This window comes from Oncorhynchus masou, chromosome 14 (assembly GCF_036934945.1).
Source record: "Oncorhynchus masou masou isolate Uvic2021 chromosome 14, UVic_Omas_1.1, whole genome shotgun sequence".
Classification (NCBI taxonomy): Eukaryota; Metazoa; Chordata; class Actinopteri; order Salmoniformes; family Salmonidae; genus Oncorhynchus; species Oncorhynchus masou.
In genome coordinates this window covers 5,349,432-5,365,144 of record NC_088225.1, presented here as the reverse complement: position 1 = coordinate 5,365,144, position 15,713 = coordinate 5,349,432, and the positions used below count along the sequence as shown (strand labels likewise).

The 15,713-nt window shown below is 48.7% G+C and overlaps 1 protein-coding gene across 1 annotated transcript in view; it reads right to left on the bottom strand.

Moving 5' to 3' along the window:
• Positions 1-15,713, bottom strand: part of LOC135554020 (SH3 and cysteine-rich domain-containing protein 2-like) — a 42,938-nt gene that overhangs the window by 9,200 nt on the left and 18,025 nt on the right. The window contains exons 2-5 of the mRNA XM_064986014.1: positions 5,949-6,303; positions 3,019-3,113; positions 1,654-1,744; positions 437-555 (exon numbers count right to left, since the gene is read on the bottom strand). Coding sequence (XP_064842086.1) covers positions 437-555; positions 1,654-1,744; positions 3,019-3,113; positions 5,949-6,303 — 660 coding nt within the window. The remainder of the gene's footprint in view (positions 1-436; positions 556-1,653; positions 1,745-3,018; positions 3,114-5,948; positions 6,304-15,713) is intronic.

The following is a 15,713-nucleotide window of genomic DNA, read 5'->3' as shown; positions in this document are numbered from 1 at the left end:
AACACAACAGGACAAGAGAAATAGGCTCACATGAAGGATTAGGAACATGTGACGATTGAATACAGGGTCACATGAAGGTGAAGGAACATGTGACGATTGAATACAGGGTCACATGAAGGTGAAGAAACATGTGAAGATTGAATACAGGCTCACATGAAGGTGAAGGAACATGTGAAGATTGAATACAGGGTCACATGAAGGTGAAGGAACATGTGAAGATTCAATACAGGGTCACATGAAGGTGAAGGAACATGTGAAGATTGAATACAGGGTCACATGAATGTGAAGGAACATGTGAAGATTCAATACAGGGTCGCACGAAGGTGAAAGAACATGTGAAGATTGAATACAGGGTCACACGAAGGTGAAGACACCATCTATAGAGTCACTAATTAACAGACTGCGTGTCCCCATGGTACAGGTGGCGAGGTCATACCTGGCTGTGCGTGGGTGACTCGGACACGCTCCCAAAACTGGAGTGGCTCATCTGTGCCAGGGACGTCCCATAGCGCAGGGCTGCGTAAATAGGGTCCACCCCACGCCCCCGGCCTGCCCCTGAAAACACACACAGATATTTAAACCTTTACAGGGACACACACACAGACACGCACACGTGCAAGAAGACAAACACATGCGCGCGCGCACACACACACACACACACACACACACACACAAACACACACAACCTTGTAGAAGCAGCATCACAGATCGGGATCATGTATAACTGCCATCATAACTACCATTAAGGGAGACCCAGCCCAGAGCTCTAAATATAGGTGTAATGACCCAGTCCCAGACAGACAGTGACCTGCTGAAGATCTGACAGAGGGCACCAGTGAAGTCCAAGGCTCTTTACAAGTTTGCACATTGTATTTTCAGGAAGTACATTGTCGTTTCAGAGTTCTGTGAGATGAAAGTCAAGCATTAGTGGTTGAAGCTGTGTTTTCAGAGTTTCAGTCAGAATGAGAATCAGACTGGTTCTCTATTCCAGGTAGACTGGCAGACAGACTGGTTCTCTATTCCAGGTAGAGCCCCATCAATTTCAACCTAGATTTAACTAAACCTAGATTTAACTAAAACTGAACCAGTCGTTTCCACGTCACTGTAATGGCAGCCAGATGGACTGCCCTGTATTACCTGATGTGTGTGATGACAGGTGATAATCCTAGCCTGCCCTGGCTCAGACCCAATGTGAGTCCCAAACAGCACCCCATTCCCTTTATAGTGCACTATTTTTGACAAGGCCAAGGGGATAGATAGGGTCCCATTTTGGAACACAAGCCCAGAGGTCAAAGCGACAGACCTGGAGTTATGGTGGTGGGAGGGAGGGGGGCAGGTTAACGGAACACTGATGGATGGAAGGAGGAAGGAAACAGGGAAGAAGGAAAGGACAGCAGGTGGAATGAGAGCTGACCCTTATTCACAAGGATCTATTCTATAGGGTGAAGGACATGAATCACGTCCACTTCCTCGCAGGGCTAGGATAGGACACACACAAGCAGATGGACACGTGGAGAATACACACGTCTTCATGCACGACACCCCACACATGGCTGCAGATACACACACACACACACACACACACACACACACACACACACACACACACACACACACACACACACACACACTTTCTTTACTGAGAATGTTCACCTTGGGTGGGCTGCACCTCCTTGACGACAGCCAGTTGTTCGTTGACCAGCATGGGAGAGCTGAAGTTCCGCTTGAACACCCCGACCCCAGACTAACACACACAGAGGAGGGGGAATCATATGGATTTTCTGTTTACATGCATTCATTTTTATAGCCTGTGGTAGTGGGTATTTATTCAGAAAATGTATAGAATTACATTACAGTAATTGAAGTAGAGAGAGAGGACGGAATTGGTAGCAACAGTCTGACCAACAGTTGCCAAAAGTCAATACATGAGTATCTTGCGATAAGTAAGATTGCTAACATCACTGTGTTTTCCCTGGCTTAATTGTAAATCAATTAAACCTACTGCCGGGGTCTCGACACGCGCAACCGTGAGCGCGCACACTCACACACATAATGAAACACTCACACCAGCACATAGCCTACCTACACTTTCACAACTGCACACAGAACACAACAAACAATTTCACACTGAATTAGGCACCGTTTCAATGGAGATATTGATTTCCATGTGCGCTGACATTGAGATGAGCTATCAGCACTGTTATAATACAGAGGCAGAGTAACAGGGATGAATGGTCTTCCTTTGTTCCTTCCAGAGATATTCTGGCTCATCGTAGAAAATCCTATCCCTCCCTCCCTCTCTTCCCTCTCCCTCCCTCCCTCCCCCTCTCTTTCTCTCTCTCTCTCCCTCCCTCTATCACTCCCTCCCTTATTCCCTCCCTCTCTCTTTCTCCCTCCCTCCATCCCCCTCTCTCTCTCTCGCTCTCCCTCCCTCTCCCTCCCCCTCAACTTCTCAGTACAGTATTTTATCTACATCCAACAGCTCCCGAGTTTCTCAGGGAATCTCAAACAGAGTTGTTCAGGGACCTGACTTCCCCTACCTACCAATGGCATCTATCTGGCGTCTTTGAAGGGATCCAGAGAGATCATGTGTGGTTTGAAACAGATAGGGAATATTTAAACAGAGTTCAGACAGAGGAGCCTCTGCCTTCTACCAGAGGGACTCTGACCACTGATTAACGGGCCGGTTTCAACAGCATCAGCAGTATCTATGCACGCACAGCTGTACACAAATGTATACACACACCCACAAACACTGCTGCATACTCACCTCTCATTCCATGTGTGTGCCCATACGGTGAGCACTTTTTCACTGCATACATGGACAGGACATTGAGAAGCACTTATTCAGCCTTGGGGTCAGTACAGCGGGGGGGGGTGTGTGTGTGTGTGTGTGTGTGTGTGTGTGTGTGTGTGTGTGTGTGTGTGTGTGTGTGTGTGTGTGTGTGTGTGTGTGTGTGTGTGTGTGTGTGTGTGTGTGTGTGTGTCCAGATCTGTAGACCAGGGCAGGGGACATACCTTTCCATTGCAGGGCTGCTGGGACAATTCTGAGGTGCACCACAGGTGAGCACCCATCTTACAGGTTCTACACCGAAGACCCTGTTTAGAGTTACCTACAGACAGACAGAGAGACAGAGAGAGAGAGAGAGAGAGAGAAGAGGGGTTAAGAGAGAGGAGAGAGGGAGGCGGGAGTGAGAAGAGGGGTTAAGAGAGAGGAGAGATGGGGAGAGAGAGAGAGACAGATAGAGAGTGAGAGGAGAGAGGTGGGGGAGAGAGAAGAGGGGTTAAGAGAGAGAGGGGGAGAGACAGGAGGGGTTAAGAGAGAGAAGAGAGAGAGGGGGGTGAGAGAGAGGGAGCAAAAAGAGAGAGGGGGGGGGTTGAGGGAGAGAGGGAGAGAGAGACAGAATGTAGTAATATATAAGGCATGTGATCAGAGCAGGCTCCTGTTTGATGTAAATCTCATCTCTGTCATCCAGGGAGGGTTGATCAAGCCTCTATTGTGCTGCACTGCCTGTTGAGCTAAGCATCATCAACGGTCCCTCTCAAAACATGGAGAGACTGAGGCATTTGGGTTCAATTTGGTTTTTAGTCACACCAATTCTCATCAAGCATTGTCTTAGGAACAAGCCTAGTAAGAGTGGAGACACGTTCTTTGTCCTTTTTCTTGACATAATTAGTTTTGTTTTTCTTTGATATGTTGGAGAGTGACAAGATAATCCCTATGTCATTCAGCTGCATTGTTTTGACTCATTATTTCCAATTCAAGGTTTACTTACTCACCGTGCCAAAAATATTGTTTAGAAGGATTTAGTCTAGAGATCTATGAATACCAATCCACGACAAAGACATGGAAACACAAACAAAAAATACATGAACTGAATCTTCTATTTGCTCAAGCTCAGTTCTGTTACAAACTGGGAGGAGAGACGGGAAGAGAGAGGGGAGACGGGAAGAGAGAGGGGAGACGGTAAGAGAGAGAAGAGACGGTAAGAGAAAGGAGAGACGAGAAGAGAGAGGGGAGACGAGAGGAGAGACGAGAAGAGAGAGGAGAGACGAGAGAGGAGAGACGAGAAGAGAGAGGAGAGACGGGAAGAGAGAGGAGAGACGGGAAGAGAGAGGAGAGACGGGAAGAGAGAGGAGAGACGGTAAGAGAGAGGAGAGACGGTAAGAGAGAGGAGAGACGGTAAGAGAGAGGAGAGACGGGAAGAGAGAGGAGAGACGGGAAGAGAGAGGAGAGACGGGAAGAGAGAGGAGAGACGGTAAGAGAGAGGAGAGACGGTAAGAGAGAGAGACGGTAAGAGAGAGGAGAGACGGTAAGAGAGAGGAGAGACGGTAAGAGAGAGGAGAGACGGGAAGAGAGAGGAGAGACGGGAAGAGAGAGGAGAGACGGGAAGAGAGAGGAGAGACGGTAAGAGAGAGGAGAGATGGGAAGAGAGAGGAGAGACGGTAAGAGAGAGAGAAGAGACTGGGAAAGAGAGGAGAGACGGTAAGAGAGAGAGACGGTAAGAGAGAGGAGAGACGGTAAGAGAGAGGAGAGACGGTAAGAGAGAGGAGAGACGGTAAGAGAGAGAGAGAGACGGTAAGAGAGAGAGAGAGACGGTAAGAGAGAGGAGAGACGGGAAGAGAGAGGAGAGACGGGAAGAGAGAGGAGAGACGGGAAGAGAGAGGAGAGACGGTAAGAGAGAGAGAGACGGGAAGAGAGAGGAGAGACGGTAAGAGAGGAGAGACGGTAAGAGAGAGAGTGACGGTAAGAGAGAGGAGAGACGGTAAGAGAGAGGAGAGACGGTAAGAGAGAGAGAGAGACGGTAAGAGAGAGGAGAGACGGGAAGAGAGAGGAGAGACGGGAAGAGAGAGAGAGAGACGGTAAGAGAGAGAGAGAGACGGTAAGAGAGAGGAGAGACGGTAAGAGAGAGGAGAGACGGGAAGAGAGAGAGAGTGACGGTAAGAGAGGAGAGACGGTAAGAGAGAGGAGAGACGGGAAGAGAGAGAGAGAGACGGTAAGAGAGGAGAGACGGGAAGAGAGAGAGAGTGACGGTAAGAGAGAGGAGAGACGGTAAGAGAGAGGAGAGACGGTAAGAGAGGAGAGACTGGAAGAGAGAGGAGAGACGGTAAGAGAGGAGAGACTGGAAGAGAGAGAGAGAAGAGACTGGGGGAGAGAGAGAGAGAGAGAGAGGGTAAGAGAGAGGAGAGACGGGAAGAGAGAGAGAAGAGACTGGGAGAGAGAGAGAAAAAAGAGACTGGAAGAGAGAGAGAGAGAAAAGAGACTGGAAGAGAGAGAGAGAGAGAGAGAGAGAGTTGACTGGGAGCGATGAGGCAGGCTACAGGACAGCTGGTGCGGTGAAGAAAAAAAATGACGAGGTAAGCAAAACACAAGCAAAAACAAAGAGTAAGACATCTTCTGCAATCAATCATGGCGACAGGAAGTAGATTTAGCAAAGAGGAAAAGAGTATGAGAATGTTAAGGGACCTGTACACACGCAGCAGCATATCAAACCAAGGGCATGTCAAAACGCTAACTGGACAGCTTCTCATTCCAATCAAACCGTATGCTTTATGTCCGAAAACCAAGAATACCACGAGGGGAGTCCACCCTTTGTGGTACCTCTGCTATTCTCCTGCATAAACAATTATAGTCCACCTAATGTTTGCTTCACTGTTATCAATATTACATTGTTATTGCTACTGAATAGGAATTAAATGATGTGAGCCATTTCAACTTACTATTCCAGTCATGAGCTACCTAGTCAAGTGCTGCCTTTGAAGTCAAGTGGATTCTAGTATAATGGATAGTGGCTGTGACCTAATAAAGTAAGGACAATGACCAGCTAGCAATACAACATCAAGTAACCAGGAGAAATGGCTGAATGAAGCCACTCGTCCTACATAGACACTGAGGCCTAAGCAGGCTGGTAGTGTCGAGAGGCCTGGGAGTAAAGTAGGCACCTTACCCACGATCAGGTGCTTGCAGAGCTGGCAGTGGGTGGGCTTGCGGAACACGTGTTCCTGGAAGCAGTGGGTCACCTGCGTCAGGTGGGGTGGGGGCGGGGCCTTGGAAGACAGCGAGGGGGAGGAGCTTAGAGACGGGGAGTGGGAGCAGAGGGAGGGGTTGGGGCTGAGTGACGGAGAGAGGGAGGGTGAGCGTTCACTGGCGAGGGGAGAGCCAGGGGGCGGGGAGGGGGGTGGCGGGTCGGTGATGAAGTCAGGGGGGAGACGGGCGTCACTGTAGGACCTCTGGAAGAAGTTCTCCACACTCTTACTGCGCATCAGGGTCTTAAAGGAGAGGGAGCGCTTCAGACGCTGGAGCTGCAGGGAGGGAGAGAGGAGAGCCTCAGGAGAACATTCACAACAGGTATCAACACGTCAGGGACTTAACGGGTACAATAACAGGTTGTTCGTACCAGTTGTTCCCCCGAGACGATGAACAAGCAATTTTCCATTGCCAAGTCGTTTCCATAGTAGTTCCATTAAACACGCAATGCTGACTTACCATTTCATGAAAAATAACGACAGCACAAAAAGACGTTACCACTCACATGGGAAAGAATCATTTGGGTCCCATTTAGTTGGGTTTCATTTATGGTTGCTAGCCGTAACCCACTGGGCATGGACGTCATTTCAAAGTCATTTTGTTGAAATGCCTTGGTAACAACGTTGACTCAACCAGTGTGTGCCCAGTGGGAAAGCTTTACAAACAGTGTGTGCCCAGTGGGAAAGCTTTACAACCAGTGTGTGCCAAGTGGGAAAGCTTTACAACCAGTGTGTGCCCAGTGGGAAAGCTTTACAACCAGTGTGTGCCAAGTGGGAAAGCTTTACAACCAGTGTGTGCCAAGTGGGAAAGCTTTACAACCAGTGTGTGCCAAGTGGGAAAGCTTTACAACCAGTGTGTGCCAAGTGGGAAAGCTTTACAACCAGTGTGTGCCCAGTGGGAAAGCTTTACAACCAGTGTGTGCCAAGTGGGAAAGCTTTACAACCAGTGTGTGCCAAGTGGGAAAGCTTTACAACCAGTGTGTGCCCAGTGGGAAAGCTTTACAACCAGTGTGTGCCCAGTGGGAAAGCTTTACAACCAGTGTGTGCCCAGTGGGAAAGCTTTTACAACCAGTGTGTGCCCAGTGGGAAAGCTTTACAACCAGTGTGTGCCCAGTGGGAAAGCTTTACAACCAGTGTGTGCCCAGTGGGAAAGCTTTACAACCAGTGTGTGCCCAGTGGGAAAGCTTTACAACCAGTGTGTGCCCAGTGGGAAAGCTTTACAACCAGTGTGTGCCAAGTGGGAAAGCTTTACAACCAGTGTGAGCCAAGTGGGAAAGCTTTACAACCAGTGTGTGCCCAGTGGGAAAGCTTTACAACCAGTGTGTGCCAAGTGGGAAAGCTTTACAACCAGTGTGTGCCAAGTGGGAAAGCTTAACAACCAGTGTGTGCCCAGTGGGAAGGCTTTACAACCAGTGTGTGCCCAGTGGGAAAGCTTTACAACCAGTGTGTGCCCAGTGGGAAAGCTTTACAACCAGTGTGTGCCAAGTGGGAAAGCTTTACAACCAGTGTGTGCCCAGTGGGAAAGCTTTACAACCAGTGTGTGCCCAGTGGGAAAGCTTTACAACCAGTGTGTGCCAAGTGGGAAAGCTTTACAACCAGTGTGTGCCAAGTGGGAAAGCTTTACAACCAGTGTGTGCCAAGTGGGAAAGCTTTACAACCAGTGTGTGCCCAGTGGGAAAGCTTTACAACCAGTGTGTGCCAAGTGGGAAAGCTTTACAACCAGTGTGTGCCCAGTGGGAAAGCTTTACAACCAGTGTGTGCCAAGTGGGAAAGCTTTACAACCAGTGTGTGCCAAGTGGGAAAGCTTTACAACCAGTGTGTGCCCAGTGGGAAGGCTTTACAACCAGTGTGTGCCCAGTGGGAAAGCTTTACAACCAGTGTGTGCCAAGTGGGAAAGCTTTACAACCAGTGTGTGCCCAGTGGGAAAGCTTTACAACCAGTGTGTGCCCAGTGGGAAAGCTTTACAACCAGTGTGTGCCCAGTGGGAAAGCTTTACAACCAGTGTGTGCCCAGTGGGAAAGCTTTACAACCAGTGTGTGCCCAGTGGGAAAGCTTTACAACCAGTGTGTGCCCAGTGGGAAAGCTTTACAACCAGTGTGTGCCCAGTGGGAAAGCTTTACAACCAGTGTGTGCCCAGTGGGAAAGCTTTACAACCAGTGTGTGCCCAGTGGGAAAGCTTTACAACCAGTGTGTGCCCAGTGGGAAAGCTTTACAACCAGTGTGTGCCCAGTGGGAAAGCTTTACAACCAGTGTGTGCCCAGTGGGAAAGCTTTACAACCAGTGTGTGCCCAGTGGGAAAGCTTTACAACCAGTGTGTGCCCAGTGGGAAAGCTTTACAACCAGTGTGTGCCCAGTGGGAAAGCTTTACAACCAGTGTGTGCCCAGTGGGAAAGCTTTACAACCAGTGTGTGCCCAGTGGGAAAGCTTTACAACCAGTGTGTGCCCAGTGGGAAAGCTTTACAACCAGTGTGTGCCCAGTGGGAAAGCTTTACAACCAGTGTGTGCCCAGTGGGAAAGCTTTACAACCAGTGTGTGCCCAGTGGGAAAGCTTTACAACCAGTGTGTGCCCAGTGGGAAAGCTTTACAACCAGTGTGTGCCCAGTGGGAAAGCTTTACAACCAGTGTGTGCCCAGTGGGAAAGCTTTACAACCAGTGTGTGCCCAGTGGGAAAGCTTTACAACCAGTGTGTGCCCAGTGGGAAAGCTTTTACAACCAGTGTGTGCCCAGTGGGAAAGCTTTACAACCAGTGTGTGCCCAGTGGGAAAGCTTTACAACCAGTGTGTGCCCAGTGGGAAAGCTTTACAACCAGTGTGTGCCCAGTGGGAAAGCTTTACAACCAGTGTGTGCCCAGTGGGAAAGCTTTACAACCAGTGTGTGCCCAGTGGGAAAGCTTTACAACCAGTGTGTGCCCAGTGGGAAATCTTTACAACCATTGTGTGCCCAGTGGGAAAGCTTTACAACCAGTGTGTGCCCAGTGGGAAATCTTTACAACCAGTGTGTGCCCAGTGGGAAATCTTTACAACCAGTGTGTGCCCAGTGGGAAATCTTTACAACCAGTGTGTGCCCAGTGGGAAATCTTTACAACCAGTGTGTGCCCAGTGGGAAATCTTTAAAACCAGTGTGTGCCCAGTGGGAAAGCTTTACAACCAGTGTGTGCCCAGTGGGAAATCTTTACTACCAGTGTGTGCCCAGTGGGAAAGCTTTACAACCAGTGTGTGCCCAGTGGGAAAGCTTTACAACCAGTGTGTGCCCAGTGGGAAATCTTTACAACCAGTGTGTGCCCAGTGGGAAATCTTTACAACCAGTGTGTGCCCAGTGGGAGATCTTTACAACCAGTGTGTGCCCAGTGGGAAAGCTTTACAACCAGTGTGTGCCCAGTGGGAAATCTTTACAACCAGTGTGTGCCCAGTGGGAAATCTTTAAAACCAGTGTGTGCCCAGTGGGAAAGCTTTACAACCAGTGTGTGCCCAGTGGGAAATCTTTACTACCAGTGTGTGCCCAGTGGGAAAGCTTTACAACCAGTGTGTGCCCAGTGGGAAAGCTTTACAACCAGTGTGTGCCCAGTGGGAAATCTTTACAACCAGTGTGTGCCCAGTGGAAAATCTTTAAAACCAGTGTGTGCCCAGTGGGAAAGCTTTACAACCAGTGTGTGCCCAGTGGGAAATCTTTACTACCAGTGTGTGCCCAGTGGGAAATCTTTAAAACCAGTGTGTGCCAAGTGGGAAAGCTTTACAACCAGTGTGTGCCCAGTGGGAAATCTTTACTACCAGTGTGTGCCCAGTGGGAAAGCTTTACAACCAGTGTGTGCCCAGTGGGAAAGCTTTACAACCAGTGTGTGCCCAGTGGGAAAGCTTTACAACCAGTGTGTGCCCAGTGGGAAAGCTTTACAACCAGTGTGTGCCCAGTGGGAAATCTTTACAACCAGTGTGTGCCCAGTGGGAAAGCTTTACAACCAGTGTGTGCCCAGTGGGAAATCTTTACAACCAGTGTGTGCCCCGTGGGAAAGCTTTACAACCAGTGTGTGCCCAGTGGGAAAGCTTTACAACCAGTGTGTGCCCAGTGGGAAATCTTTACAACCAGTGTGTGCCCAGTGGGAAAGCTTTACAACCAGTGTGTGCCCAGTGGGAAATCTTTACAACCAGTGTGTGCCCAGTGGGAAATCTTTACAACCAGTGTGTGCCCAGTGGGAAATCTTTACAACCAGTGTGTGCCCAGTGGGAAATCTTTAAAACCAGTGTGTGCCCAGTGGGAAAGCTTTACAACCAGTGTGTGCCCAGTGGGAAATCTTTACTACCAGTGTGTGCCCAGTGGGAAAGCTTTACAACCAGTGTGTGCCCAGTGGGAAAGCTTTACAACCAGTGTGTGCCCAGTGGGAAATCTTTACAACCAGTGTGTGCCCAGTGGGAAATCTTTACAACCAGTGTGTGCCCAGTGGGAAATCTTTACAACCAGTGTGTGCCCAGTGGGAAAGCTTTACAACCAGTGTGTGCCCAGTGGGAAATCTTTACAACCAGTGTGTGCCCAGTGGGAAATCTTTACAACCAGTGTGTGCCCAGTGGGAAATCTTTACAACCAGTGTGTGCCCAGTGGGAAATCTTTAAAACCAGTGTGTGCCCAGTGGGAAAGCTTTACAACCAGTGTGTGCCCAGTGGGAAATCTTTACTACCAGTGTGTGCCCAGTGGGAAAGCTTTACAACCAGTGTGTGCCCAGTGGGAAAGCTTTACAACCAGTGTGTGCCCAGTGGGAAATCTTTACAACCAGTGTGTGCCCAGTGGGAAATCTTTACAACCAGTGTGTGCCCAGTGGGAGATCTTTACAACCAGTGTGTGCCCAGTGGGAAAGCTTTACAACCAGTGTGTGCCCAGTGGGAAATCTTTACAACCAGTGTGTGCCCAGTGGGAAATCTTTAAAACCAGTGTGTGCCCAGTGGGAAAGCTTTACAACCAGTGTGTGCCCAGTGGGAAATCTTTACTACCAGTGTGTGCCCAGTGGGAAAGCTTTACAACCAGTGTGTGCCCAGTGGGAAAGCTTTACAACCAGTGTGTGCCCAGTGGGAAATCTTTACAACCAGTGTGTGCCCAGTGGAAAATCTTTAAAACCAGTGTGTGCCCAGTGGGAAAGCTTTACAACCAGTGTGTGCCCAGTGGGAAATCTTTACTACCAGTGTGTGCCCAGTGGGAAATCTTTACTACCAGTGTGTGCCCAGTGGGAAATCTTTACGTTGAGGTTTGGATGTGTATAAATAACATTTCCCTGGTTCAGAGGGAGAAAGGCTGATGAAAAGGGCCGAGACAGATTACCCAGCAGCCTTATCAGCAGCCAATCTCCTGGCTCCTTATCGGATTCAGTACCTTTATCAAATCAAATCAAACTTTATTTGTCATATGCGCCGAATACAACAAGTGTAGACTTTAAGGTGAAATGCTTACAAGCCCTTAACCAACAGTGCAGTTCAAGAAGAGTTAAGAAAATATTTACCAACTTGACTAAAATAACACAATAAGAATAACAATAACGAGGCTATATACAGGGGGCACCAGTGCCGAGTCAGTGTGCAGGGGTACAGGTTAGTTGAGGGCCTATTGACGATGTCATCACACCAGCCTACCTCTGGCCCATTGTCAGTGCGAGTGCTGAGCTTAAATGGTAAACGTACACACATATCACACACACCTACTGTATACATGCAATGCACACACACACACACACACACACACACACACACACACACACACACACACACACACACACACACACACACACACACACACACACACACACACACACACACACACACACATCTTTACCCCACGTATTGTACATGACGTGACTATAATTCACTCCTTATCAGCTCTATTGACCGAGCTGTTCCTGCATGACTGATTAATGAACACATGTCAAAGCCATCACTCCTGTATCCTGTCTCTCCACCTAAATAAATACATGTCCCTCAACTGACTGATGTTCTGCCCAGGCGCAGGTTGACATTTATTGTTATGAATCTTTCCCTGGTGGCAGAACTGAATATTTTCTGCTAGATGGGTCAGCTGCAAAGTCAAAATGGTCTATTATCTTAAAAATGTATGAAAACAAAAATGTGATCTTTAAAACTTGTAATTTAAGGTTAGGGTAAGGCATTAAGATTAGCGGTGTGGTTAAGTTGTGGGTTAGGTTTAAAACCAGATTTTATGACTTTGACTGTGCTAGCTAGTGACCACCGCAGAGCTGCTTCCGGGGCAAGATTGATGACAATAAATGCCAACCTGCTCCTCAGGCCAGAGATATTGATGATCATACATCATGTGGAGTTCGATGTTATGGATGGTGCTGTGGTGAAGTGTCTGTCACAGAGACACCATGGAGGTGAGGAGCTAGCGGAGAGAGGAGGGCGTTGTCCTCTCCTCTGTCGGAAACTAAAAGAACGGACCAGGGTAGGCAGACACACCCTGGATCCACCACAGACACAGCTCCCTGTGCTGTGTGTGCGAATGCACATACACACACACACACACACACACACGTACACACTCCCTCTCTCTCTCTGTCCGTCTGTCTGCTGCTAGCGGAGGCTTACGCCTCTGTTTCTCAGGGAATAGGAGATGAAGACAGTTTGTCCAAGAGAGCGTGTGAGTCAGAAAGACTGATAGCTGTCCCTGTGTACGTGTTGATGAGCATAGAAGTGTTGTGTGCGTGCACGCGGGTGCCTGTTTGTGTCGAGTGTGTTTCTCCCCGTGTCAAATCATTTGATTACAGCTGCTCATCTGAGCCTATGACGATTGGGAATTGAAGCGGAGAGGCGGTTTGGTTTGACACACCTGTCAGCGCGGCGCTCCCTACGCAGCGACCATGAGGTGCGGCGCATCGCGTCAGAGGCGTTTGTCCAGAGCGTGTTAAGTCAGAGGAAAGAAGCCTGGGCGTCATAGTAACCGAATCTAGATTCTATTTCTATGGTCGGTCGTAGCCTGCCACCCGCGCCGTGCTAGAACACACGTCTCAATTAGAGCGTATCTAATCAAGCCTCTGTGCTGATCTTCCCAAATAGCACTCGATTCCCTTTCTAGCGCATATGGGCCGTGGTCAAAAGCAGCTCACTACAGATAGAATAGGGTGCCATTTGGGACTCGGCCAGAGAGAAACCCTCGTCAAACTCTTTTATTTTAGTTGAGACGGCCGCAGCTTATCATCTGAAGTAACGTCAACATTAACCTTCAGTACTGCCAGTTAGCTTCATGCATAGTAATCCACAAGGCTCCAGTTCATAATGACTGTTTGTTGTCATTTACATGTGTATTATGTCCTTTGTATACAATACCTTAGGTGACCTAGCAACTGTACAATCCAACCCTGGCATACGTATGTGTGAACTAGTCGCTTAACTGCCATATTCAATGCCTATCCCCTGCAATTTCGTGATAATACTGCCAGAAAGTCTAGGATCGTTTACCTAACACCAGCCTCTCCACGTCCTGTGTAGAGTCACGTGGGTCCTGCATCAGAGGAAGGGCTGAGAAGAGAAGGGCTGCCTCATTGGAAAAGCTTTCTCTATCTCGCTATCTTTTCATTTCTCTCTCTCTCTCATCCCTCCCTCTCTCTCTCTCTCTCTCTCCCATCCCTCCCTCTCCTTTTTTGTAACTGTTTCCCCCCTCTCTCTCCCTGCCATATATCATGGGCATCCAACCCACCACCTCAAGAAGAATCCCTCTCCAATGTCTAACTGTTCAACTCCCAGGTCAAAGCTGTGCTGAGCAGCAAACCCTGGCAGAGACAAAGGGTTGTTTATGGACAGCTCTCAAAATGAAAAACAAGGGAACAAACAGAACACACAAAAACATCCCTTGGGTTTTTCTCTGTCTAGAGATGTAGGAGAAACGATTGGCAGATGATACAGTATAAATAACCTACTAAGAAACTTCCCTAAGTCTAAATGAATAATGTCGGAAGAGACACCGTCCGCACGCCACCCACACACACACGCGCAAGCATTCATGCACACACACACACACATTTTCTATTTCTTCTTGCTGCGGTTCACTTGTAAATCGGATGCAAACAGCACGGGGGGAGGGGGCATTGGGGAATGTTGTGCTGTCTGTCTTTTAGAACATTATTCCAGCGAAGCAAAGGTCTCTGTGAGAACTTTGATCCAAAGCTGCAGTGACTGATGCTTTGTGGTCTTTGAGTTGTTGTTGAATTCATCCCCCTCCAACATTTCTCCTCTCCTCAGAACCAGCCCTTCCTTACCTCTCTGACTCTTGGGTGTGTTACGTAAAGATATGACACTCACTCACTCATCCCCATTACCCTGGCAGGTGCAAAAGGGCAAAGAAGATATGACACTCACTCACTCATCCCCATTACCCTGGCTGGTGCAAAAGGGCAAAGAAGATATGACACAAAAAGGTAAATATATGACACTCACTCATCCCCATTACCCTGGCTGGTGCAAAAGGGCAAAGAAGATATGACACTCACTCACTCATCCCCATTACCCTGGCAGGTGCAAAAGGGCAAAGAAGATATGACACAAAAAGGTAAATATATGACACTCACTCATCCCCATTACCCTGGCTGGTGCAAAAGGGCAAAGAAGATATGACACTCACTCACTCATCCCCATTACCCTGGCTGGTGCAAAAGGGCAAAGAAGATATGACACTCACTCACTCATCCCCATTACCCTGGCAGGTGCAAAAGGGCAAAGAAGATATGACACTCACTCACTCATCCCCATTACCCTGGCAGGTGCAAAAGGGCAAAGAAGATATGACACTCACTCACTCATCCCCATTACCCTGGCAGGTGCAAAAGGGCAAAGAAGATATGACACTCACTCATCCCCATTACCCTGGCTGGTGCAAAAGGGCAAAGAAGATATGACACTCACTCACTCATCCCCATTACCCTGGCAGGTGCAAAAGGGCAAAGAAGATATGACACTCACTCACTCATCCCCATTACCCTGGCAGGTGCAAAAGGGCAAAGAAGATATGACACTCACTCATCCCCATTACCCTGGCTGGTGCAAAAGGGCAAAGAAGATATGACACAAAAAGGTAAATATATGACACAGCTCATTTCTACTCCAGTATTGGTTTTCTGTGTACCCGGTTATCTATTTTAACTTGTTTTACCTGTCTGATATTCATTGCTAAGGAACTATTGTATCGGAAAGGCAAATTTCAGGGCAAGCAAACAATCAAGTATAATCTTATTTTACCATCACCCAGCAATCCTCTCCCTGACTGGACCAGATTATTGTTCAGACTGCAGGTTGACTGCAGCAGGTTGACTGCAGCAGGTTGACTGCAACAGGTTGACTGCAGCAGGTTGACTGCAGCAGGTTGACTGCAGCAGGTTGACTGCAGCAGGTTGACTGCAGCAGGTTGACTGCAGCAGGTTGACTGCAGCAGGTTGACTGCAGCAGGTTGACTGAAGCTGGTTGACTGCAGCAGGTTGACTGCAGCAGGTTGACTGCAGCAGGTTGACTGCAGCAGGTTGACTGAAGCTGGTTGACTGAAGCTGGTTGACTGCAGCAGGTTGACTGCAGCAGGTTGACTGCAGCAGGTTGACTGCAGCAGGTTGACTGCAGCAGGTTGACTGCAGCAGGTTGACTGCAGCAGGTTGACTGCAGCTGGTTGACTGCAGCAGGTTGACTAGCTGGCCCTGGGGACACACAGGTGTCTTC